Source organism: Podarcis vaucheri, assembly GCF_965113315.1.
Source record: "Podarcis vaucheri genome assembly, chromosome: 11".
NCBI classification, from domain to species: domain Eukaryota; kingdom Metazoa; phylum Chordata; class Lepidosauria; order Squamata; family Lacertidae; genus Podarcis; species Podarcis vaucheri.
Window position 1 is genome coordinate 26,665,245 of NC_138749.1, and position 25,951 is coordinate 26,691,195.

At 40.5% G+C, this 25,951-nt stretch overlaps 2 protein-coding genes across 2 annotated transcripts in view; both read left to right on the forward strand.

Annotated features, from left to right (window-relative positions):
• LOC309542992 (E3 ubiquitin-protein ligase RNF180-like) overlaps positions 1 to 4,809 on the forward strand; it is a 36,517-nt gene extending 31,708 nt beyond the window's left edge. Inside the window, exon 5 of the mRNA XM_082242155.1 lies at positions 4,584 to 4,809. Coding sequence (XP_082098281.1) covers positions 4,584 to 4,601 — 18 coding nt within the window. The 3' untranslated portion in view covers positions 4,602 to 4,809. The remainder of the gene's footprint in view (positions 1 to 4,583) is intronic.
• A 273-nt stretch (positions 4,810 to 5,082) lies between these two features.
• LOC309514239 (E3 ubiquitin-protein ligase RNF180-like) lies at positions 5,083 to 21,995 on the forward strand. The gene is made up of 6 exons (XM_082191315.1): positions 5,083 to 5,123; positions 5,724 to 5,801; positions 6,444 to 6,473; positions 6,627 to 6,840; positions 9,148 to 9,273; positions 21,666 to 21,995. The coding sequence occupies exons 4-6, from the start codon at positions 6,630 to 6,632 to the stop codon at positions 21,860 to 21,862; spliced, it is 534 nt and encodes a 177-aa protein (XP_082047441.1). The 5' UTR covers positions 5,083 to 5,123; positions 5,724 to 5,801; positions 6,444 to 6,473; positions 6,627 to 6,629; the 3' UTR covers positions 21,863 to 21,995.
• Positions 21,996 to 25,951: the final 3,956 nt, after the last annotated feature.

Sequence of the window (25,951 nt, forward strand, 5' to 3'; positions counted from 1 at the left end):
TGGTGCGGTCGAGTGTGACCTGTGCAGGTCCTCCCGCAGTGCTAGTGGTGCAGCTGGACGAGAATGACTTGCCGTCTTCTAAGTTTGCCTTCCCTCATTCAGGAGGACTTGGATGAGTTGATGGCAGCTCTCCCTGGACTCAAAATAATTTAAGGCATTGGTTCAAGGTGGTCTGGAGGGGGGGTCGGAGCACCTGTCCCCTCCAATGCGCAAAGGTAATCCTTTAAAGGAATCCAAGGATTCGCCATGCTTTTATCGACCCCTTTCGAGGGGTAGGGCCACGCAAGGGTCCCTGGAGCATTTGGGGTGCGCTTGAGTCTGATCCTGGTTCATTGCTCCCCCACGATGTTTGCTTGTACTGACGATATGGTGGGGCCCAGTCGTCAGTGCTGCCCTGCTGAGGTCAGGTGCAGATAGTCGGAACCAATGCCTAGACAAACTACCACCGAGCAGGCCAGAAAGCATGTTAATAAGGCGGTGGAAAATAAAATAAAATACAATAAATAAAATAATAAATAAATAAAATAAAATATAAATAAAATAAAATAAAATAACAGTGGTTCTGTGATATTGCACCCTGCTATTTCCTTCAAGACTGTTGCCCTCTTTAGGGCAGATGGGGTGCATCTTTCCCCTATGGGGAACGACACCTGGCTGGATGTGGTTGCTTTGGGATTGAAGGAAGGGTTGCATTTGTGAGTGGTTTGGCGGTGAGCTTAAGTGCTCAGTTGGCGGTTAGGCATTGGTCTGGAATTGGTTGCTGGAGGGGTATGGATTCGTCTGTTCCTGCCCCTCCAAAATGCTGCTGCTGCTGCTGCTGAAGGGTTTTACCGTTAAAGGAACCCAGGGGCTCCCCAATGCTTTTGTCTGAAACCCCCTGGCAAGGGGCTAGGGCCACGCAAGCCCCTGGGAGCATGCTGGGGAGAGGTGAGGCATGGTTCCCAGTCCCGTCTCTCTCCCCAGGTGACTTACCCTTTCTGACTTCGCGGGGGGTGTGAATGTCAGAGCTGTCCCCATGCGGGGGCAGTTAGTGCTACCAATGCCTAAGCAACCACTCACATTGCTGTATTTGAATAAAGTTGTGGCCAAAATTATGCCAAAAAAATTAAACAAAAATTAAGTGTCAATTGTGTTTTCCTTTGGGGTGTATTGGGGACCTCGACACACAACTGTCAGCACCCTGTTGTCTGCCTACAAAGTGCCCACCATTTGGGAATTTTGAGCATGTGTATATGTCTAAGCATCTTGGGAAGCTATTTTCATGAATCTATTGCGTTAATTTGTTTCATGTAATGGGAAAAATTGCTACTTCCCTGGGTGATTGCCAATGGCTTCACTGAGAGCTGCATTCCCAAAGGTTCTTAAACTGAAAAATGTAATTTTTCCAGTAGCATTTATCTGGCTACTAGTAATATCAGTTGCCACTTTAGATGTATATTCTAATAAATGACATTCCAATTAGGACATGGAGTGATCTGGGGGGATTAGTATTTAAAAAGCTGCATAACAGTAAAGCTCTTGAAGTGATTCTGCATTTAACAATGTGGATGCTGCAGAATGTCATCAGAAATTTTGCTAAATACTAAAACAGGCCTATCTTCAAATTGCTGTGGCTGGTGTCATTCCGATTCCTTGCAATGAGACTTGCAGCAGTTCAGTGCTTTGATGAGAGCAGACTCTTGCAAAAAAAGGCTCTTCAAGGCAATAACAATGCTTTCAGAAATGGGTTTTAGAACATTTAGCACAGGGGTTCTCAAATATTGTTAAAGTAAGCCTCACTCAGTCAAGGATACACCTATTAGAATCCATCTGTGTGAAAGGCAGAGGAGGTGGTCTGTGTAGGCAGCTATTTTTCAGTTTGGGCTCAGATCAAGCTGTTAAAGGAGAAGAGGAAATAAAACCTAGACACTCACAATATATCAGGGTGGGGTGCGTAGATTGTGCATGCATGAAAAGGAGCAATAAAAACTACCAAAAAACCCCAGCTGTGCCACTATTATCTCACTCAATATACAGTATTAGTGAATAGCTATATGCAACTGTAGCACTAATATGCAAGTTTCAGTTCTGAAGTATGGAATGCAGAGTACTGTAATTGGGAGGAAGGGTTCAATTGAATTCATCTTTGCACAGTGGCTCGGGCCTTCTTAAGGACATCGGGCTTTCACTTTGAGAAATTTAGATTTAGCACAGTAAAGTTTATAGTACAAATGCACACATAATTCACACTGGCCCCCTGGCCTGTAGATTTTACAACCAAGCACATTCCTCACTATGCATAGAACCCACTGTAAATCTGAGCATCTATGTATACATTAACGGACTACTTTGTTGTAATGACCCATTTCTTGATTCAGAACAAGGTTGTCTAATATGAACTATTCCCTTCAAAAACCAGCATCCCTCCTTCTCCTGAGACCAGTTCCCACCTTTGGAAACTTGTGTCACTTAACCAGTTTTATAACTGGAAGCTCAAAGTGACCCAGATGCTTCTTGCACAGATCTCTCACCCATAAGTTTGGGTCCTGCCCCAGTTTTCCCTTCTCATTTCACACAAAACTTGTCTAGCAGTAGTGATTATAAAGCTTTCCCCCTGATACATAGACAATTGAATGTGCTTGACTCAGTGGCGTAGCGTGGGGGGTGCCAGGGGTGCCGGGCGCACCGGGCGCAACATCTGGGGGGGGCACGAGTCCAGAGGGAAGGGACAAGTTCCTTCCTCCGCCGGGCTCCCCGCCGCCACCGCCAGCCTTGCGCCCTAGCGCGCGCGCCCCCCGCCGCCGCCGCTGCGGCTGCTCTCCACTCACTGCTCGCAGGAGGAGCAGCCGCTGCAGCAGCGCCAACGCTGCCACCGACGCCTGGCCGCTGCTTCTGCCGACTGGGAGGGAGGAGAGCTCCGAGGGGCCTCGCCGCGCCCTGCGCTCCCCAAAACCCTCCGAGAGGAAGCCGGCGGGCGGGCGAGGGTCTCCCGGCAGAAGGTGGCGCCGCTGGCTCCGGCTCTCAGCGCAAGTCTCAGCCGCGGGGGGGGCGAGGATGGAGCACGGCTGGAAGCCCCCGGACCTGGCCGGGAGGAGGAGAGACGCTCGCCAAGCCCGGATCTGGAGCTCCACCTACAGCCCAAGGAGAGGAGGGGGCGGGGAGGCGCCCGAGGGGAGGGGGCTTCGGCTGCCTCGGCCCGCGGGGGCTCCGCAAATAATAAATTTAATAAATTCCTGCTGAGCCTTTGGGGGGGTCCTTGGCTCCTTCGCTCGCCCCCAGCCCCAGTGGCGTAGCGTGGGGGGTGCAGGGGGGCCGGGCGCAACATCGGGGGGGCGCGCTCGCACTCGAGTGCTAAAATCCATGGGTTAGGGGGCGCAAATTACTTGCCTTGCCCCGGGTGCTGACAACCCACGCTACGCCACTGGCTTGACTGTATTACCAATCAAATGCTATTTCCCCAAGAATTTGTTTCCAACTCAGACTGTGAACTTTTCATCCAGTAATGCAGATGTCCCAAGTAATGTAGTTTTCAAGGACATGTATTCAGTACTGGCGCTGATTTCCATAAACACTTGTGTAACTGCTTTTGTGTCTATACGCATGCATATGTGAACCCGTATTTCCCACATTAAAGCATATGGTATTCCCCAAATAATCATGAGAACTGTGGGTTGTTAAGAATGCCGGGCATTGTAGCTCTGTGTGCAGGAAATTACAGTTCCTAGGATTCTTTGGGAGAAGCCATCTCCTTTAAATGTGCTTTACTGGAGACAATTGCATGCCATAGATGTTATTGCAATGACAAAGATACTCTGTATATATACACAATATTCCTTTGCTTATTTGAGGAAAATTCGCCAATTCCAATAAGTGCCAGTGTAAATGAATCAAACTGTTTAGTTATACAAAATGGGAGACAGTGAGTATAATGACTTTGTGCCAGAATATATAATAGGTTTAGTTGCAGTAACTCTACTCATTTGCAATGAATACTGCCGTAGTATTCCACCCTTTTATGCTTCCAATTGTCTATGGATCATTTATTCTAGGTGCCATAAGTAGACAACACTCACTTTAAATGTAAATGTTGTGCTGAAAAATATACTCTTCTTTATAGTTTTCTCTGTGAGCAATTTATCTCTCCTAAGGTGAAGTAGAAAAGCCTGAGAGGAGACCATGGCTCTTTGTAATTCTTAGCTCCAAAGACCCTCTTAACCTACTTTTGTTCTCCTTGACGTTTTTTACTTCTATTTTGCATTTTAGTGAGAAGCCAAATAGAGAGGAAGTGAAAGTAAATTATTAACTAAATACAAACATGGATGCTTTGACTTGTTTTGCTAACCATTATATGTGAAGTTTACCCATAAATTTCTCCAAAGTGTAAAACCATAAGCAACTCTGCTAAATATCAGACATCAGTCTGAGCACAGAACCCTCAGAGGCCAAATTATGAGGAAGGTCCACATCTTTAGGTGGTAAATGATTTCAGTGCTTTATTTTTCTGGTCTGCTTTAATCTCACACTAATCACATAGAACTACTTGTTTCCTTTTGCTGTTATTTTCTAAATTTACTACTTAATCCCTGCTACCTTGTCTACCACAGGATGCCTCTTGCCACTAAATCAGTGCCTCAGGTAAAACTGTAGAAGCTTTGGGTGAAGAAGACGGGGAGAATTGCGTGACAGCGGCAAGTGAGGGATGATAATCACCATTAAAATAACTTTTCACTAGTTTATAAGAATTGAGAGCAGCCTGGAATTGTGGATGGTGTCAAAGTAATCCCAAACTAGAAGCTGATAGAATTACACTTAAGTATTTAAAAATTAAATGTGGACAGCAGTCCCATTCTATATATTTTTCCTCAACTTGGCTCAATGATTGTATTTTTATTCATTTCATTTAACATAATTTATATACCACTTAGTGGTAAATAAAACCTATGAGCAGTTTATGAAGAAATTAACGTTAAAAGCAAGCTTTTAAAATTCAACATGTAAGTCACCAGTTAAAAATAAACATTACAAGCTAAATTACAGATTAAAATGCATGTCAATTTTGCATGTCTGGGTAGGTTTTCCTAAACAAAAAGGTGCTGAAAAGAGAATATATATTTGCAGTGACTGAATCTATATATGCATGTTTGGTAAGAAGCAATTATCACTTATATTGTTCAAATACGTTAATAATAATAATTCAGGACTTCGTGTTTATTGCATGCCAAAAACAAAAATGCTACCATCTGCAATGCCAAATTCACAATTGACAAAATAAAGTAGACAAGTTTAGGTCATCTGAGCTGAGGAACTAATCAGAAATGATTTATCATTCTAATTTAATTTGGCATCAGCAAAAGAATGCCATCGCAAAAAGAAAGAGGAGTGAGATGCACACGCAAACACACACAAAACAGACCTTGGCCGAAACCCATTTCTGACCTCTAATGTCTGGACCTAATGAATATGTCCTATTTAATTGACACCTATTGATTGATTGATTGATTGATTGATTGATTGATACCTATGTAATATGTCTCTATAACCTTGAGATCTAGAAACCCCTGATTAAAAATGAAAGCTGGGTTTGCTCTTTCCATTTTGCCATCCTTTGCTCTTGATTTCTTAGTCATTGTGCTAGAGAGTTGGGACCAGGTATGGGCAAGTTCAAAGCTATTGCTTAGCTACAAAACTCCTAAGTAGCCTTGAACAACACATTGCTTGACTATACCATTTCCACTACTGCTTAGATTCTCTTACCAGCAAGATTTTGGTCACGAAGCAAGGTTTCTACAAAAGCGCAGGGGCCATCCAACTATAAATCACAGGTATATGAGCTAGACAAGGTTGCATCAGCAATAACTAGGCACCAATTTTTTTAGTTGCCCTTGCTCTCCCACCCCTTCCTGGAGCGTGAGCAGGGCCCTGGCTCAGAACATGTGCTGGTTCTGAACCCGTCCTCCTGACTAGGGCTCAGGGAAGGGAAAGGCTGGGGTGATCTGAGGGATCTGAAGCTGGGAGGTAGGACCAGCTAGATTGTGTTAGATCCCCCAAATCCATAGCCCCCCCCCAAATGGGACACCTTCTGGAGGGAGGGGCAGTAATCAGGTAGTGGAGGTAGTTTCTACTGCCTCCCCTTGAAACCCATTAAGTGCTAGGTGGGCTAGCTTGTATGAGTGCAGGCTTGCATTGCTCACTATTTTCGACTACAGCATGTGGAATTCTGAAGATGATGTAAGCATTCACTTTCTCATAAGAGAAGAAGATAATTTGTTATAGTCATGCTAAGCACTCACCTACTTTTTAATACACCTACCCCTAGCCCCAGTGTTGCCGTTCTTTTACTGACTGTTGTAATAGTTCATAAAATTTGCACATCACAAGTAATAGGAAAGCTTGCCGTACATAGGGGGAGGTGATTTGTGTAATTTATCAGCTGTTGCAGCAAAGCATGTTTCTTTTTGTTCTAGTTCCACCTAGAAGCGTTCACATTACTTCAGGTACATTGGTTTTACTTTGGGATTACGTTAGAAAATATTAGTAGGGGTGGGGGAATACACATTGTACTTGGAGCATGATGCCTTTATTGTGTATCTTATTTGACTGAGTGAAATAATTTTAAAGCACTGCTTTGTTTCTCCCTCTTACCCCAGGCTATGAATACAGAAGAGGAGCACGAACACTGGCAAGATAAGGAAAGCTACCTCTGTGCAGTGTGCCTGGATGTTTATTTTAATCCTTACATGTGCTATCCCTGCCACCACATCTTCTGTGAACCTTGCCTACGCACACTCGCCAAAGATAATCCAACCAGCACTCTGTGTCCTCTGTGCCGCACGGCAATTGCCCAAGTTTTTTTCCAATCAGGTATAAAGCTTTCAAAGATATATTTCCTCTTTCCTAGTAACGACCAATAAATATTTAGCTGTCTTCCCTCAAAGTGAATGTTCAGGACTAATTAGACACTGTACTCCAAATCTAGTATAATGGTAACTACTCATACATTAGGCATGATGGTAGCAGATCCATGTGTCTAAATCCACATCTATTCCAGTTATGTAGAGAAAGGGATGGGTACAAATGTTAGTAGCGAAAGTGGAAAGCCAGGAGGGGGTGTTAAACTGTCCGTCACCAAGCCAGGAGGTTCTTCCAAGACACATTTGTCTTCAACTGGGCTTAGAATCACCAATATTGGGAGAAAAGCACACGGGGAGATTGTGTGTGTAGCACTCACTTCTCCATAGCCAAACACTCTGCCCCTACATAAGGGGGGCAGATGCTGCTTGAAACACATAATCAATTACATTCTTATCTAGTCGGAGCCTTAGTGGTTACAAGTTTCTCGCACTCTCTTCTTTCAGGTGCACCCAGAACAGCACTCCAGAACACAATTTTTGTTGCAGGAACAAAAATATATGGTTTTAAATAGAATTAACCCTAAATCCCAGGATGCATTCACTTAATAGTCTTACCTGTTGCTAGGTCCACCCCCAACCCTGTTTGATGCAATAAACCCAGAAGCATGGGCTATACAAAAATTAACGATTACAGCAGGTGTCTCAGTTTTTTCCACAATATGATCTATCTCAGTCCAAGTTTCTGTGACTAGCTCAAAGCATTCCTCTCTCACAACATTAAAATTATAGCAATAGAAACCAGAATAGCAGTAATCCATTCTTCTAAGATTTCTCCAGCTATGCAACTTTTGAAATTAAAGAGTGGGTACAAACATTATCTGGTTGAGCTTAGATACCCTGCAGCCCAGAGAGCTTTTTCCTTATTAAGTTTTCAGCTTTGAAATCTGCAGTAACGGGGGAAGAGCACTTGGTATGCCCACAGGACCAGATAAGATGCATTTGTGGTTCAATGGAAATTGAAGAGCTAGCTCATTATTTATTGTACTGTCCATTATATAGCACATCCAGAGATAATCACTTGGGCGCTTTTCTAAAGAGGATGAGTAATGGCCCACAAAATTCCAGATTAATTTTTTTGCTAGGTTTCTGCCAAAATGGTGGCAGAGACAACTTGCCTGATTGAGTCAGGAAGGAAGGCTATTAATTGCAAAGGTGATGAGAATCATTAGTGATCCTGTGTTTATGTATTGAGGTTTTGGACAGCTTTCCTCTGCACTAGAGGCTAGACTATGCTTTCCCCCAATCTTCTCTGCATATTTATTTAGAAAATGTTGATACTATTCTTCATCCTACAACTGATCACAGAATGATATCCAGCAAAATATAAAAACATTATAAAACACAAACAATAATTTAAGAATAATGGAAACACTAAACCATCATAAAAGAATAAGGCAAGGGCTAATCTCTACCAATTTCCTGCCACTTAAGTACTGCAAGCTGATAGACTACCTAGAAACTTCATCAGCTAATAATCTACTTTAGGGCGCTGCTATATAAAGTTTCAGAGAGCTCTTTAATTGCATGTGCTCAGCTTCCTTAGCTATGATTCAGACCCTTCTGCTTTAAAATCTATACTTAATATCTGTATGTTTACTTCCTAGACTGCAGCTCTTTATATAGCTAGGGATGCTATATAAGTATTCAAGAAGATATCACATCATAAATAAATAAGCTAAAAGTATTGTTCTGCTTTCCTTTGGACCCCATCAGTGAGTCCAGTGAGTCTTGTCGTCTGAGCAACCCAGGACCTCCATACAAACTGCCCAGGCTTATGCTCCAGAGAGGTCACTTTAGTGCTGCAAGTACACTGACATGTAGCCTTGAACCACAGTGTATATAGCTAGACATCCCCAAATGCTTACATGCAACCTTTCTAGAATCTGCTGTGGCCAGATCCTAAGCGTCCTTGTTCAGTGGAACTTATTCCCTGGTAAGAATGGATAGGATTGCAACCCAGGTCATGCAACTGTAGCCTGTATTTTAAAGTATACAATGCTTACAAGTGCTATATATTTTTTTAAAAAAAAACTGCTGCAGGAACTCAACCAATTTTTAGATCATGCTTGCCAGGTTTTCTTATATGTGTTTTGTATTGAATGTTTAAATTTTTTTGGATTTTAAAATTCCTTTATGTGCTGCATGGAGACTCTCTGTGTGTGTGAGAAAAGTAAATAAAATATTTGGCAATTACAAAATGTACATTGTGAAGTGGTTAAGATTTGTGACATGTTTTTTTCCTTCCCCCACACTGCAGAACTGAACAATTCAACAAAGGCTCACTTTCCTATTGAATATTCAAAATTAAAGGAAAACTTTCAAGAATCCGGTTTAGCAAAATGGCCCCTCCCTAGTTGCAGGAAGGCATTCAGAGTTATTGAAGGTAAGAAAGATTGCTAAATATTTTGCCTTTTCATGTGTCACATGCAGCCTGTAGCATTCATGTGAATGGATTTGATGCCATTTCTTGGCCGCTACCTGTAAATTTTGCAGCCTAAGGTCTACAGATTCATTACATTACATGCGCCAGAGTTCATAACAGGACACTACTGGGGCCCTGTATTGAAAGAGTACAGGATAATACCACTGTTCAGATTGGTGGGTCTAACTGGTATTTGGGGTAGTTATGCACCATGTTGTACAATATTATTGCTGTGCTTCACATTTGAAATCTAGTTATGTGACATTTTCCTGTAAACTTGCCGTACTTTACTGTCAGTTTCCCCAGGAAATACAGGTGTGAACCACCTGAAGTTTGCTTTCTTTTTCATTCAGCTTCCTACTAACTTCCACTTACAGGTTTTCAAAATCTTAAACAGATTATAAATGCTTCTAAATAAATAAATAAAACTATTGCCCTATGCAATGACTTGTACAATCTTAGAATAATATAACTATGATCTTTGATTCAGCAACAGCCATTGCCCTCTAATATGCATTGTTGCCTCATGGGGCTTGGACATGGAATTGCTTGGAGTTGGCTTAAGCTGAGGTCCTTTCTGTTTAACGAATGCTAAGAAGTAGGCAGAAAAAGAACCAGAGACCCTCTATCATGGTCAGAATAGGCACTGCCATGACATGACTTTATCACTTATTCTAGGGAGCAGAGCCCTGCACTGACTTGGTTTTATTTGAAACATTATTCTGGCAAGCCTTTGAACAAGATTGGAAGGTTAACTCTAAGGGTACTATATCCAGAATTGATAAAGAGTTGACCCAAAAGCATCTTCCAATGTAGTACTGTAAAACTGGGTCAGTCAAGGTCAGTCCTTTTTTACTGAAAGCAACAAAAAAATGTTCTGTGGCCTATGGAGCATTTATGGTTCTGCTCCCAGGCAAAATTTACAACCAGCAAAGGCTATGCTTTTCTCTTCTTTCATTGAGTACCATTGTCCTTCTAGCCTTGTGCTGAGCATGTATTTTTTGTTGTTACATAACTGCCATAAACACAGCACAGGACACACATTGTTGCTGGTATCCTTGTTTGCCCAATGTCACTTTGAAAAGAGTAGTCATGCAGTATGAAATGACAGATCTGATGGAAGCAACTTCAAAGAGTTGATCTAGCTAAATGTCAGATAAAGAAAGGAATCTCCAGAAATGCTGTTGGGATTTTAGAAAGAATAATCATAAAGAGAAGGAAGGTCTAGATGCCCTCTAACATTATTTACAGATGTATATTCAAGAGAGAAGATAAGATGACAGAGGTGGATTTGGGCATGACCTCTACTTCTGTCACAGGCTTGAAACTGATGGTTCATTAAACCAAGCTTTGTAATTCTGTTATTTAAAATACCAAAATTTAAGAGCAGTTTTAGTATTTCAGTGAACTTCTTCAGGAGGTTGTACATTTCCTTCCTTGTAGGCTTTTATGAGAAAGGTTGAATAGGCACCTGACAGGGATGCTTTAGGTACAGCTATATTGGCAGAGATTAGGGAACTGAACAACAGTCCTCTGGTTTCCTTGCCGCCTTATGATTCTATAATAATGCCCACCTAGTCATTAATAAGTATATTAAATATCAATTAATGTTTAACCAAAAATACTCATGAATTAAAGTCACTGCTTCTCATCAGTTGGTAATTAGCATCCAGTTACAAATCCGATTATTGGTATTGACTAGCTGTGCTAGCTTAAGACTGTTTTTGTTATGAGAATTGCTATGAGTTACATAAAAGAGTACCATATTTTTTGCTCTATAAGACGCACCAGACCACAAGACGGACCTAGTTTTTGGAGGAGGAAAACAAGAAAAAAATATTCTGAATCTCAGAAGCCAGAACAGGAAGAGGGATCACTGGGCAGTGAAAGCAGCAATCCCTCTTGCTGTTCTGGCTTCTGTGATAGCTGTGCAGCCTGCATTTGCTCCATAAGGCGCACACACATTTTCCCTTACTTTTTAGGAGGGAAAAAGTGAGTCTTATAGAGCAAAAAATACAGTAATCACTGAGAGTCAAAAAAAACAAAACAAAACCCCCCACCCAAATGAGTGTGCCCAATCAATTTTACTGAGTAAAACTCTCAGTACATCCCTGGTTCTGCTTTCATGCTGGCAAACTACTTGCTGGCTCTTTTTTCTAATTCCTCTCCCTGTATTGTATCTCTTAGGATTGCTAAAATATTTATAGAATCTCTAATGCCTTTTGGGTCACTCCTCCCAAAGGCTCTGTGAGCCATGTTTTAAACATAATGCATTATGTTTCTTTCCTCACCTTTCCACACTTTCAGAACATCCTGAGTACATGTTGCTACAGAGATCTTGTGAACACTTCCTGTTAAGACAGTTTTTCATTGAAGAAAAATATTAGATTTAAGTTCCATGGAATCAGTGAAAACACTGTATCCAAAAAGCAAGAGTATTAAAACTAGAGATAAAACATACAAACTACTATCTTACCGTTTGTAGTTGTTTTACAATGCTTTGCGTTTATTTTCCTTAATTCTGTATTATTATTTACCTGCCCTTTGCCCTAAGGCCCCAGACCAGGTTACAACAATACAACATTTAAAACAATTTATTATCACAAATATAGGGTGAGTCCTGAAAATAGATATCTCAGGCATCAAAGCTGTGCATCTTCAGCATTCAGGACAAGCTGTATAGTGAATTGCCATATGGACCACTGTGAGGGGTTCCACAGCTTAGGGAAGAAGGCTATTCTGTTATTTTTAATAAGTGCTTATTCTGTAACAAGTGAAAACATGCTATTCTACAACATTGTTCTGAATCACTCAATCAACAATTAGCATTAAGATCTGCTGTAATTAAGATAGCTACCCACATTGCTCAAATAATTAATTACTTGCTCACTTCATATATGTAGCATTTTAAGTAAAATTGTCCATTACCTGCAGTTTTCATCATGTGAAAACACTTCACATAAATTTTACATGGGCAGGTATTTTTCAGTCCCCCACAACCACTACACCAGTTGAAGCCACTGAGATGCAAAGTCTTTGTGGCAGGCACAAGTATGGGGTACGATGGTGGCACAAGTGACATGACAGATCCTAAAGCCAATGCAGAATCTGAATTGAGATCTCCTCAGATACTGATTCATTCTGATGAGTACCTTACAAATTCCAAATCTGATGATGACCAGCAGTTCATCGACTCCTTGGAGAACATGGGACAGATAAATTAAGTTCTGCCCAGTTGTGGTGTCATCGCCTCTGCTCCTCAGCTAAGCAATCAGTCCCAGTCTATAAGCAGCACTGACATCAATATTAGCATTCCTGTTGAGACTTCCGGGTTGGTGCCTCCGGCAATGGCGGAATTCCTCTGATCGGGAGGAATTTGCCCCGTGGGAATTTGGGTCTGTACCGGCACGGCGAAGGCGGAGACCCATAAAAATCACAGGCGGGAGAAGCCTGTGAACGTGGGATTCGGCGGGCACCTTTTGCGCCTCCCCTACTCGCGGGGAAACCCAGTTTCGGGGATCCGGAGTGATGTGGGGTGAGTGGCGCGGTGCTTCGAATCATCTGCTTCTTCCACGGAGCGAAGCCGTATAGCTGTTGTCGGAGAGCACTGACTTTTTCCTGTGGACAATTTGACTCTAAAGTAATTACCCGTGAGTAGAGCTGAATTGGGAAGAATTGGATTTTTAAACGTTTAATCTGGCATCGAAACGGGGAGGTTCAATACAGGAAGTCCATCTCCCCCTTTTGTAGATAAACTGAAGCAAGGAGGCTGCAAGCTAAAGTCTTGGAAAGCCTTTTGTAAAAGACTAAATTTCCATAGGTAAAGAACTAAACCCCCCCCCTTTTTGGAGACAGGAGAAGAAGGGGAGAAGTGGTGGACTGAATATGCCTGTAGGAGAGAGTTAAGAGAGTTATAATACCGCCGCTCTGACCCTGGAAACGGGCTGCTAGCAGGATTGATGTTTTTTGGAACGTCCATTGACAGTGTTTAGAACGTTCATTGACAGGTAGCTAAACAAGAGAATACATTGTTTCTACTGTCTCCAGTGGTTTTCAAAAAAAGGAGGAAAGTAACTGAAAATTGAAACTAACTTTGGATTATTGAAACTGTGTTTAAAAGAGGACATACTGACCAATACAAATAGAAACTGTTTTCCCCTAGTTGAAATTGGTTACTTTACAGGAGCTGGGCTAGGGGAATTTCCAGCTGCAAGATAAAAAAGTGTGAGACTTTGGAATTGACCTTGAATCTCTTAAGTGTTATGGCAAATGGAAAGGAAAAAACAGACGGGATTTCGACAGAAGAGGCCTTAGTGACTGCATTATTGAAAATAAACAATTCGCTGGAACAACTTCACAAGAAAACAGACGTGATAAATGTGAAAATGGATGCTGCAAATATTGAAATTGACTTAATTGTAGAAAGTTTAAATAACTTGGGACAAAAGGTGAATACCAATTCAGAAACCACCCAGAAACTGACACAGGAATCTACTCTGATACGGCAAACTGCAGATGAAGTCAGGGGAAAACCCTTGCTGCTGAATCTAAAGCAATACAACTGGAGAGGAGAGTCCCATCCATACAAAGACAACCTGATAAACATAAGCTGACATTCGTTATGATGGAACTTAAAGAAGAACAGATGAATTTGAGGACCAGAGCCCTATCTGAACTGGAACAGGAAAGCTTGACAGAGTTTCAGGAGGCGACAGGACTAACATTGGTTGAGAAAGAGAGGTATTTGGGGGTTAGTATGACCACCAAAAATGTGAATCTGTTTAAGGATAACTGTGAAGGATGTTGGATTGAAGAGAAGGGGGATTTGGAAATATGGACAAATCAGAAGTTGTTACTGTTGGGCCGAGTTACTGTGGTGGGGATGAGGGCTGCTGTGTTGCTGGGGATGTTACTTTTGTTTCAAACATTGCAAGCTTTGGATGGGATGGATTGTTTCAGGAGGTGGCAGAGGGATGTTTCTAGAGTTGTTTGGCAGGGCAGGAAGCCTCAAGTAAAACTTAAGATATTGATGGATGCCAAAGAAGGAGGTGGATCTGCCCTGCCAGATCTTTAAATTTCGTTGTGAACCATCTGCTTTTTGCTGGTTGAGAGAATGGCTGCTTCTTGAAAGCACTGAAGTGTTGAACAATGGCAGACGAAGTTGATGGACTATATGGAATTGGCGGAAATGACTGGCAAGATCCGAGACCAGGGAGAAGAGTCGGTGGAAGAAGATTGGAAAAAGTTTAAAGACTATTTATAGAAATATTGTAAAATTAAGGAATGTTAGAAAAATGTTGGAATGAAGTTATATGGCTTTAGTAGAAATGTCATAAGGAATTAAGTATAAATAGATTAATAGAAAATTAAAGGAAAAACAAGGCGAGAATATGTTAAGATAATTATAGGATAGAAAACAGAGTAAGATGGAAAAGAATTGCTGAAACAATTAATAGAAGTGGAATACAAAAAGGGAGGTGTGAGGAGGTCGCTGGAAATAAGTGAATGAAATATAAGATATTGAAAATGTTTGAGGTGTTTTTAAATTGTTTTTGTTTGTTTTTGCTTTGTTTTGTTAGTCCATGTAGCATTTTTGTATTGTATTTGTATTGTTTTTTCTCTTTTCTTTTTTGTTTGTAGTGTTGTGTTGGAAATGTTGAAAAAGTAATAAATATCATTTTTTTAAAAAAATATTAGCATTCCTGTTCCTTCAGAAATCCACATGACACACTATGAAGACCAAACTAACAAGTCTGAATTGGAAGGCAAAGGACTCCAGGAAACTGCTGCCACAGACAATGCCGTAATAGAGTTCACTAAGCCGATTGATGTCTACTGCCACAGATTTATGCAGGACGCTCAAACTAAAATGACAAGTGTTTCGGAAATGGAGATGAATTCTCAAGAAGCCCAGCAAGAGGTGGATCGTGTTAGCAGTAATGCTTCAAAGAAAACTGAATCTTGTTTGGGAACAGCTGTTGAGGTTCCTTCTAGACCATCTAAATTGAATGTACCATTTTCAGAGTCAGGATCCCAATTCTTAGCAGTAGAAAACAGCAATGCTAAGTCTCATAACAGTCCAGGCTCCTCATCTAGTGTACTGGAACCTGGGTCAGGTTTCATATGACTCCTTCACCAGCAGAGAATAATGGCAGTGGGGCAGTTTCTCCTTTTGCAAAGATTCACAGCTCCATGGTTCCAGTGACTAATATTATGCAAGCTGGTTTGACCCAACAAATCAGCTTTGCAGTGGCTAAAGTCCAGAAGAACCAGAATCTGTAAATTAAATTCAGCAAAATGAACTGAGAGAAATGTTCACACAGTGTCAGATGTGAATAATTCAGATCGAGAGAGCATACGCTTCAGATTTAAGTTGTACATATTGCTAAACTAATGGTTTGTAACGGCCTCTTGAGGGGAGGGGTGAACCATCTGCCACTAAGTATTGGTATCAAAAAATGCCAGTAACTATGTTTACAGAAAGGTTAGGGAAATGTTAATTGGGTTCTGAACAGGTTTCAGAATTATTCTCAGGTGAAGGTAAACTATATTAAACCGGCAGCTCATACCCCATTGGTTGATGTGCATGTTAGTTTGTGTGATCAATTGCACAATTATCTTTTGAGACCAGTTTCTACAGGCTTTCTGATTTATGTAGAAGAAGCTGGTTCTGAACACCTAAATGCATTTAATGTTCTTGGGCAAGTGATAGTGAGTGTCTGTGCACGGGTGCATGCCCATGCAAGACTCAGCTCTCAGTTTTAACATAAAAGTGAATTGATTGGTGTTGAATTGCCAGGAGAACAAATCCCTCTATAAATATTTCTGTAATTATCTTTAAACTATTTTGAAATGATATGATAAAAAGTGTCAACGCATCTGTGAAACAGCCAACTATTTTGTTTAATTTCAGCACAAGATGTGCTCGATACTTAAATAACAGATTTAAAATAGCAACAAGCCACAATGTGATATTTCCTAACATCTTTATGTTAGTTGCTTAAACTCTCAGTAACAGTAACATGCCTGGGTGTGATGAATATTCATTGACCTCTGATTTCCAGGTTAATCTTGGGAACTTTCCTTGTATTATATAAACCATCTTCAAGTCTTCATGCACAAATCACAGAAAGGAGTTATATTAATCAGTTCTTACTGAAAACCTGCATGTAGGACACCTGTATCTAGTAATTTATTTCTGCTTAATGTGCACAATAAAACTGTCAATTTGGTTGAGGAAGTAGCGCAGAGACAATGGAGGAAATTCAGAGACTTTTACATCATTTAAAAACTTTTCCTAAGCCACAATACCTCAAGGACTGCCTCTCCTCATATGAACCGACCAGGACCCTGCGATCATCATCGGAGGCCCTTCTTCACTTGACTCTTCCATGAGAGATCCAAAGGGTGGCAACACGAGAACAGGCCTTTTGTGTGGTGGCTCCCTGTTTGTGGAATGCTCTCCCCCAGGGAGACTCGCCTGACACCTTCATTACAGGCAAAAACATTCCTCTTCTCCAATGCCTTGGGCAAATTAAACAATCTAAGGTCTTTTAAACTGTGGTGGGGTATTATTTTGTTTTTTACTATGTTATGTATTTTTATGTTAAGCGCCCTGTGATCCTCAGATGAAGGGTGGTATAGAAATTTTAGTAGTAGTAGTAGTAGTAGTAATCCCCACACACAGACACTTACTCATCTCTATCTAACCATGTACAAAGGTTCCAAAGTCTCACTTCATATGAAGCCACTGATTTTGAAAAAAATAAATTTTGTAGCGCCTGAATGGTAGAAGATTCAGGACAGATAGGAAAAAAAGTAGTTCTTCATGCAGCACATAGTTAAACTATGGCACTCACTTCCACAAGAAGAATTGATGACTCCCAACTTGGATAGCTTTAAAAGGGGATTGGACAAGTTCACAGAAGACAAGGCTATTACTACTAGCCACGGTGACTGTACTGACTGCCACATTTGGAGGCATTAGAGGTTGTAGGCTGTTGGGAATTGCAGGTGTAGTTGTGCTCATGTCCTTTTTACAAGCTTCCCACAGTATTCTGGTTGGCCACTGAGAGCAGGATGCTGGGCTGATCCAACAAAATCATCTGATGTTAAGCAGAAATGGCAAGATTCAAAAGCCAGTTGGGAACATTTCAGTGTTCCAGGACGTTCTGTAAATGACCTTAAAGTAGCCATCCTGGCCACAGTCAATAAGGGAACTATTTTTCCATCTAGCCCACTATCTCTCTCCTTCCTATGTTCCTTAATGCCTTTATTGTGTTTCATACCTGCATGGTTTATTTTTTGAATTAAATTGCATTCCAAGCAGTTGTTTGGGGGTTAACAACCAAGTTTTAACTTGAAGAAAATTTTCATGCATTTTCCCTCCGAATCCAGAAACCTTCACCCATATTTGTTATCTTCATTAACAGCTGTTGCTAGCCACCTGCTGTGAGGCCGAAAAGGAAACTTGAGTGACTGTTTTCCACATGATTTTTTTCAGCATCACACAGTGCTCACATCTATATATAAAATGTGCTGCACAATCATACAAGGATAAATCTCACTTGGCTAAAATCTCCTGAGTTGTGAGAAATGCAGGTACTGCTCTCAGCTTAGAATGTGCTAAAATGTTAGCTTCTGTTTGATTTACCTGCTACTCTTTGGTTAGCTACTTAGATTAAAAACAAACAAACACCGCCTGTATGTTTTCCATCACTTTGCTCATTGACATTCTTCTGTTCATAATAAAACAAAAATGATGGGTTGTTGTTTTTGCACCGTCTCTCATAATGTCTGTAATGGACTTTTGTCTGTTGTTTTTCTTGAGGGTAGGAGAGAGTGGTTACTTTCTAAAATGCCACAAAAATCAATGCAAGGTAAAGAAAACAGCTGAAAGAAGGAAGATGAGAGCATACTGTTAATCGAATCACAGACAGTTCGCTTCTTGGAGCAAAGACTGACTGTCTCTTATTCAATTAACACAGTTCACTTTTGCCTTCTTTGTTCTGAGAGCAGTATAAGCAAGTAGATTTTAGCCTGAAATCATTATAGATTTATTTTATGTTTCTTAAACAACTGATGCAAAAACCTCTGGGAGTGTTTTTAAACAATTAGTCCCATATATATATATATATATATATATATTCATTGGTTCTGTGGCTGTCATACAGAACAGTTTCCTGATGTGCATCCTCTACCTCTCTTCAGACTTGCTTCATAAAAACATCCATCATCACAGTTTGCCTTACTAGCCGCATAAATGTAACACAGACCACATTGTCCCTGAAACATCACAGGGCCCCATCATTGAAATCTACATGGAATAAATTTTAAAGACACTGAGAAACTAGTTGAAGGGAGAACTATAAGGAAGGTATTTGAAAGAAGACATTTGATTAAAACAGCCCTTTTTTGTTTGTTAACAGAATTTTTCTAGACAGAAGTATTCCTATTTAAGTATGTGTCTCAAGTTATCAGGGAAAAAATTAACTGACGTAAAACATTACCGGTATAGTCTATGGAGCTGGATATTAAGCAGACATTTGCATCATATTACTAAATACAGTATGCAAGAGCTAAAGCTTCCTAACATCACTGCAAAACAGGCAAAAAACTTCCAAAATTACCTTTTACCCTTGCCACTAAATCTCTACTAGATGTCTGGCAGACCAAGATTATGCTTTTCTTATACCTAGTGCCTTTCTGTTTGCTGAAAATGGGTGGAAAATGTTGACATCCTTCAGTAATGGTGACAACATTCAGTTTTGCAGGTTAGCAGAGGCTAATGTGGTGAACTACCCTTCATTCCAATTGGGCAAGGAAAAATTATGAGCCCATTGGTCCATCTAGCCCAGTATTGTCTATCCTGGCAAGCAGCAGCTCTCCAGTGTTTCAGGAAGGACCTTTTCCCACCCTACCCAGAGATGCCACCAAGGAGTGAACCTGGGGCCTCCTGCATGCAAGGGAGATGGTCTGCCTCTTGAGTTGCAGTTCTTAGTAACACATATGCTTATGGTGCTGCTTGAGTTTGGGCTGGAGACCAGGCTGGGGATGGGGTGATCCTTCCTTCTTCCCAAAAAAATATGGAAAATAATTCTTTATGGAAAGCAAAGTCTTGATGGAAAGTCTTGATGGAAAGCAAAATGAGAAACACAACTGGTGACTAAAGAACACCTTATTCATCCACAGCCATGTGTACTGAGAAGACCCAGCTTCCCCTTTTTTAAATTTGGTGAGGACTATTAAAACTGAATTAATTAAGATATAGTAGAATGAATTTCCTATTTATGTGGCAGGAAGGTTCAGGCAGGAGCCTAAACTTACCGCTTTTATGCTTTCGGTGCATGCAGTAATGAATCTGCAAGAGCCTTGGATGGAAGGGTGTTTAATACTAGCATGTAACTTATGCTTTGGATTTATGATTGCTTTTCATTTATTCTTCGAAGTCAAGGGGGCTTCCCATACAGTTCTGGCGGGGAAAATTGGGTCAGACATTTAGCTAATGCAGTATGAGATGTATGACTGTGGAGTTCACCAGCAAGAACAATTACAGTAATAAAATTTCTATTTTTGAATGAAAAATGATTACATTATAAAGTCTAATTCAGGGTAAATATAAGGCAGGTTTGCTTAAAGTAAATCACACAGAGATACAAATCAAGGATTACATCTATTCATCTGAATCTTCTCAACTGGTGCAACTTAACGTCACAAGTTCAACTAATGTCACTAAACGTTTGCATGATTATGTTTTGATTCATGATTACAAGATGATTCAAAGTAGTTGAGGCAAAAATAGCCGCCTGGCAAATTTTGTGTTATATTTGCCATATGAACAGAGATAAATAAAATATAATCAAACGTAGCCAATTTGATTAAAGTCCTCTGGAGAGTGGACTACATATAGAAGATTTATATATGGAAATCAAATAGTTTCACACCAATGGCAGCACTTGTCACTTCCAGATTCATTCCTTACAAGCTGTGACATAAAATGAGGAAATAAAACCTAGGTGCACATTTTGTAGTGATGTTTAGGATATGTTAATACCCCAGAGCATTGAGTCATCTTTCCCTTATACATTTTTATCTCATTATTTGAGAATAAGAATGCATTATCAATTAAAAAGTTGATAAAATATTATTCCCAATCCATTTCATTTAATTAAATGCTGGGAGAATGGGTTGGTTTTGTATTAGGGTGAATATTTTACTTGCGTTGCATGGGGAAGGGTCTTATTTTGGGATAGAAATGGGAGTTGGCTGTAGTGACAAATGTTTTGTTCCATATTCTCCTTTTATCACATATCATAGAGTAAAACCATGCCAGATTTTTTAAAAACAATAATAATCGAGAGTGATTTATTATGAGCCTTTGAGAGACTGGTCACTAGGAGGTGGTTTTTGATATCTAATGTCTTTTCTTTTCAAACTATGCACAATAGCCTCATAAGCACAGATGCTCTAACTTTATAAAGATCTGCAATAGTTTGACACGCAGTCACATTTTTTTAGGTCACATTTTTAAAGCAATTTTGGCATAAGGGTAAGTACATCCATTACAAAGGCTGGAAGTTGCAAGGGGTTGTATCATGTAAAGAGCCTATCTGAAAGGGACCACCCCATATTGGAGACAAAGCTGCATGAGAAATTAGTTAACGTAAAGCATAGTTGGTTCCAGATAACCTAAATTAGATCTTTCATGAGCTCTGTACTGTCCAAGGAGAGAGGAATTTGCTCCCAAACCTCGTTTGTTTACAATCCTTGGGGCAATTGAAAGGGTTAGCATCTCAGTTATACAAACTGCTTGTTGATATCATTATAGGATCCTCAGAAGGCTTGAGAATGGTGTGCGAGGGAGATCTAGGGCGTCTTGTTTTATTCTATTTAATTTTTAGGGATTCTTGTTTGTTTTATGGTTTTTAACTCCCCAGAGGCATTATTGAGTGGGATATAAATATTGCAAATAAATAAAATAGAAGGCATGACACAGAAGGAAAGAAAGATAGGGAGGAAAAAGGAAAACAAGCAAAATCTGGCACAAGTGCTTAAAGTTTGTATACTAAGCAGCTTGAATGGAAGCATTTGGAGGGAGAAGGGCGAACTGGAATTGGCCTGTCAGCAGAGCCCACGGAGTGTGTCCTGATTTATATCATTCCCTCTTTTACAGTCAGGTGGAATGACTGCTGCAAGATGGCATATGAGGGAGAGATGAGATCAAATGTAACTGGACTATTATATTAGCATATGATTTCCCCCTATCTTTTCTCTGTGTATCTAAGAAAAGGAATTTATACTAGCCTTATTTTTGACAGAATTATAACTTGTTCTTTTTTTTTCTGGTCCTGCAGGTTTTCAAAATACAGATTCCTTTACCCGAAGGCATTTCCCACATGCTGCTCACAGGATGGACTATATGGACTTTGAGGATGATAGCAGAGGATTGCGATTTGACATGGACATGGTGATAATCTACATTTATTCCATCAATTGGGTTATAGGATTCATTGTGTTCTGCTTTCTCTGCTATTTTTTCTTTCCCTTTTAAGGACTTTGATTTCCCATTGTTTCGTTCAGCCATCAGGCATGGGAACAGACATACCCTGATGTAAAGAGCATGTAGAAGACTTGGATTTACTGTTTTAAAAATTGAAATGGTTAAAATATCAAGAGTAACTCAGTGTCCATTTTCCAATCATTAGGTTTTTCTGCTGCATTTTGAACTTTGAATTGTGAAGAAGTATTTGTATATAGTGTGTACTTTTACTAATGCCTTCTAGAATGGACACACAGTTTTCTGATCAAATACTTTCTTTTTGGTTCTGTATTGCCAACATTTAAGCACATTAGAGCAGATTCAAATGTGCATATTCACTGAAAAGTGGCTTCAGCTACAAGCAACAATTGGCATGTTTGAAACAGTCTTCATAGTTCACATCCTACAGATAGACCCTCCATATCACCTCAGATATAATGATTTCTGTGGAGGAGTTCACACCTTAAGCAGTTAGGCTCCCTTGTGATGTTTGGAGTTCTCCATGTGATATATTTGCTTATTTGCAGTGTGTATCAAATGCACTGTATATCACATGTTTTAAGACTCTAGATTTTCTTCTCAGTATTCACCCTGAATATATTAAGCTCACATAGGATATGGTTCAAGAGCAGTTTTTGTGGTGACCAATGTAGCCAAACCTGCAGAGACAATCTAGCTCTCTTTTGTCTATGTTTGTCAAAGTATTGACGTGGAGGAAACTAACCTTTAGTCTCCTGAAGCAGAGTAGTCACATTTATTATGGGACAATGAGTGGAAACACAAATCAAAGGCCACATTAGTACTGCCTGTGTTTAATGGAAGCCGTTTCCACAGTGCAATTAAAAGACACCCCAAAAAGTCATATCGGATTGCTATTGTAGGAAAATGCTACACCTCATGTTTACTCTAGATAACACCATATGTGGCAACAACATTACACCTCACCTCCCGCTGCCCGTGGGAACATTTTAGGGAATGGAATATTCAGACTTGGTCAATGTCATCAAGTAACAAATAATCAAGTGATGGTGCAAGATATCAGGTGACGAATATGAACATGTGAATCAGCCCTTTGTTTCTTTCTTAGCACTTGACATGCAAGGTAGAATAAGGTTACTTGCCTGTTACTTTAAGCTCACATCTTATACAGATTCACACATGCATACAGAATCAACTGAGGCATGAATGAGCAATCACTGCTCAAGTATCAGTCAGAAAGGTCATATCACCACACATTTCCTTAAACACAGTGTTTTTCATTAGAGACTGCTCACACATTCAGCTGTGAGTTGTCAAGTGTTGAAAAATCGAATAATCTTTATTTGTGCACAAACTGCCCTTAGATGTAAGAAGACTGGAAGCATTGCAAAGATGCATATGTCACACATTCTTGTAACACACACAACCTCAGTATGTGGAAGAATAGGTAACTGAAAAGATTGTGGCACAGATTGTTGTTTGGCATTCTGAAGTTAGTCCTGTTAATCTCCTCTGCTCTCAGTATGACTGGATCTGGATCCAGCCCATAATTTAACATAGTATTTATTATTTCTAAAGTGCCTAAAACAAAACTAAGCAGGGTGCTATGAAACAGAGTTAACCACAAGAAAATGACGCCCCTCTGATTACAATCTAAGTGTGAGACAGCAGGTGTAACCTTTGGTCTGTCTAAGAGATTTCTACTAGAGGAAAACAATGTATACTGAGAAATAGAGGCAACGAAATGCAAGCACTAAGAAGATTTTTTAAAACAATTTTAAATTTTAAAAGATAAGCCAATGCAAAACACTGTTATATTTACAGACAAGAAAGGTGAGAAATATTCAGAGCAAAAAAATAGATATTTATCATTTTAGATAGCTTCTTAATTAAATAAGCCAGCTTCATAATCTATGGTTTGAAGCCAGATTGTTTAGAAAATGACCAGAGTTTATTTTAGACTATGATCTATGCTTCTTACCAAAATTCATAGAAGGCGAAATTACTCTACTGCAGACATTTTTCTCCAAGCTGCACAGGAGAAGTGCTGAGCTCAGGCTTGTTCTAGCTCATGCACTTTGCGGTGGACCATGGTCAGCCCATACTCTCAAGTTCACAGCATCTTAGTCTATACACTGTTTTTTATAGCCCAATCACAAATATCACTGGGAAACTACAAGGATTCATCTGAGAAAACACTATCATAGATTAGCAGCAACTCACTGAGCAAATTTCTCAAGATAACAGGGTTTTGCCCTTGTGGGGCCAAGCACAGGAAGCGTGCAGCCCTGGTGCGGGGCTGCCCAAGGTAGAAATGAGACTCATAACAGCAGTTTGGGGTTGAAATAGACCACAACTTTATTGATTACAGATGTAAGTAGGATTAAGTGAAGGCATTGGAAATGCATCAGGTATCTAGCAGCTCACCAGCTGGTTGATCAGAGGTTTGGTTGACCTTGAATAGCAAGTCTGTCTATTATGTACATTAAATTGGGGTGAACCCTTCAGGGCCGCCACTTGGAAGGGTGCTATGGCCCATCTTCCGCCGTGTGGACTCCCAGAGACACCCCTTCCCAGATCTCCTTTAGCCAATAGGCTAAAGATGCAACCCAATGCCTTATCCACCCAAAGTTGTGACAATTGCTATGAGGTAGGCAAAAGCCTGCCAACCAGCCAGTTTGTCTACTGGAAAATATCATCCCTGGCCCCAAATACAGCAATTGAGTATTCCATGGGAAGGTCCACACTCTGCCTCACCCACCCTCCTTTGGGCAGGACCATTCAGAAACAGGCTGGGAGGGTGAGGGATCCAACAATATATGAGCAGCCAACTTCTGCTACGACTTGCCTTTTAAATTATTTGGGCGGACTTGAATGGAACTAGGTCTGTTGCCATAGCCACGCTCCTTCATCACTCTGATTGGGCCATTCAAATGGGCTTTCACACCTTACAAGGCAACCACGTGAGTCGTGCCATGATGCAATGGCCCTGGGACTGGGCCACGCCAGGCTGCATACCATTCTTCACTTGTAGTCCCAGGTAACCAGCCATCCTTTAAATCTATACCTGGCAGCTTCCTTCTGTCTGTGTCCCATTTCTGACATACTTTGTACAGTCAATCTGTAAAGATTTCCATTTTAATTCATTAACTCTTTTATCCAATCTTTTTTGGCTCCCTCTTTTGTATTTAGCTTGGGCCAGAAAAGCTTAATCTGCATTATCTCAAAGGCAAAATACAGACCAGCTGAAAGCCTGGGGAAGACCTGATGCTGCAGCTGTGCTAAAGCTAGGCAGCTGTTGCTTCTTCTATGCAATCCATTATAGAACTATGGATGCCTTTTATCACTGTATGTTCAATAAAGCAATACTGTGGGGCTGTTTAAGAATGAAAATATAAACTTCAAGGTTTTATTCATAGATCTGACATGAGGTTTCCCCTCACCAAAGGATTTCGGTTGTTTGGTGCTTATTTGTCATAAGTCTATGACTCAGTTGTTCCTGGCTCACCATAATGAAGAATGTGAAGTACATTTTCAGCCAAAATGTGTTTTGTACTTTGGAGCTTTAACAAAAAAAGGGGGGGTAGTTCTGAAGAAATAATAAAGTAATTGTTTTTCTTGACCTGACTGATTTTTTAAAATGTCATTCTCTAAAACAAAAAGATTTGAAAATTTGTAAGAATGTAATTATGGTGCTTTAAAAAATAAATATTAATAAACATTATATCCAAATCTATTCAAAACTATAAGATATAAGTAATCTGGCATTTCTTGTGTACTTACATTAATAATCTGGTACACCAGCGCCATATAACATAATATTGTGGTTCGAGGACCCGACCCCCGCGATGCGGAATGAATACACAAGGACACATGATATAAGGTTAATGGGCATGGAAAGGCCACAACTTTATTGATTACGGCAGTGGAAAAGGTATTGGCTTAGGCATTGAATCTCTAAAGCAAGTGGGTTTACTCGCGACGAGACGATGGCGAAGAATGAGGCCGGGGAGAGGCTGGCACCGCAGCAAAAGGCTGCTGAACACGCCCCCTCCGAGGCACCTGGTTGGCTGCCTCCCGAGGGGCGTGGGCGCCAGCCAGGTGAGGTGGAGGCAGGGGGCT

Bases quoted from the DNA above. Each gene is read 5' to 3' on its own strand.
- LOC309514239 (XM_082191315.1), top strand. From the start codon at position 6,630: ATGAATACAGAAGAGGAGCACGAACACTGGCAAGATAAGGAAAGCTAC. The intron at 6,841-9,147 runs GTATAAAGCTTT...CCCACACTGCAG, and splicing joins CCAAGTTTTTTTCCAATCAG to AACTGAACAATTCAACAAAG. The intron at 9,274-21,665 runs GTAAGAAAGATT...CTGGTCCTGCAG, and splicing joins GGCATTCAGAGTTATTGAAG to GTTTTCAAAATACAGATTCC.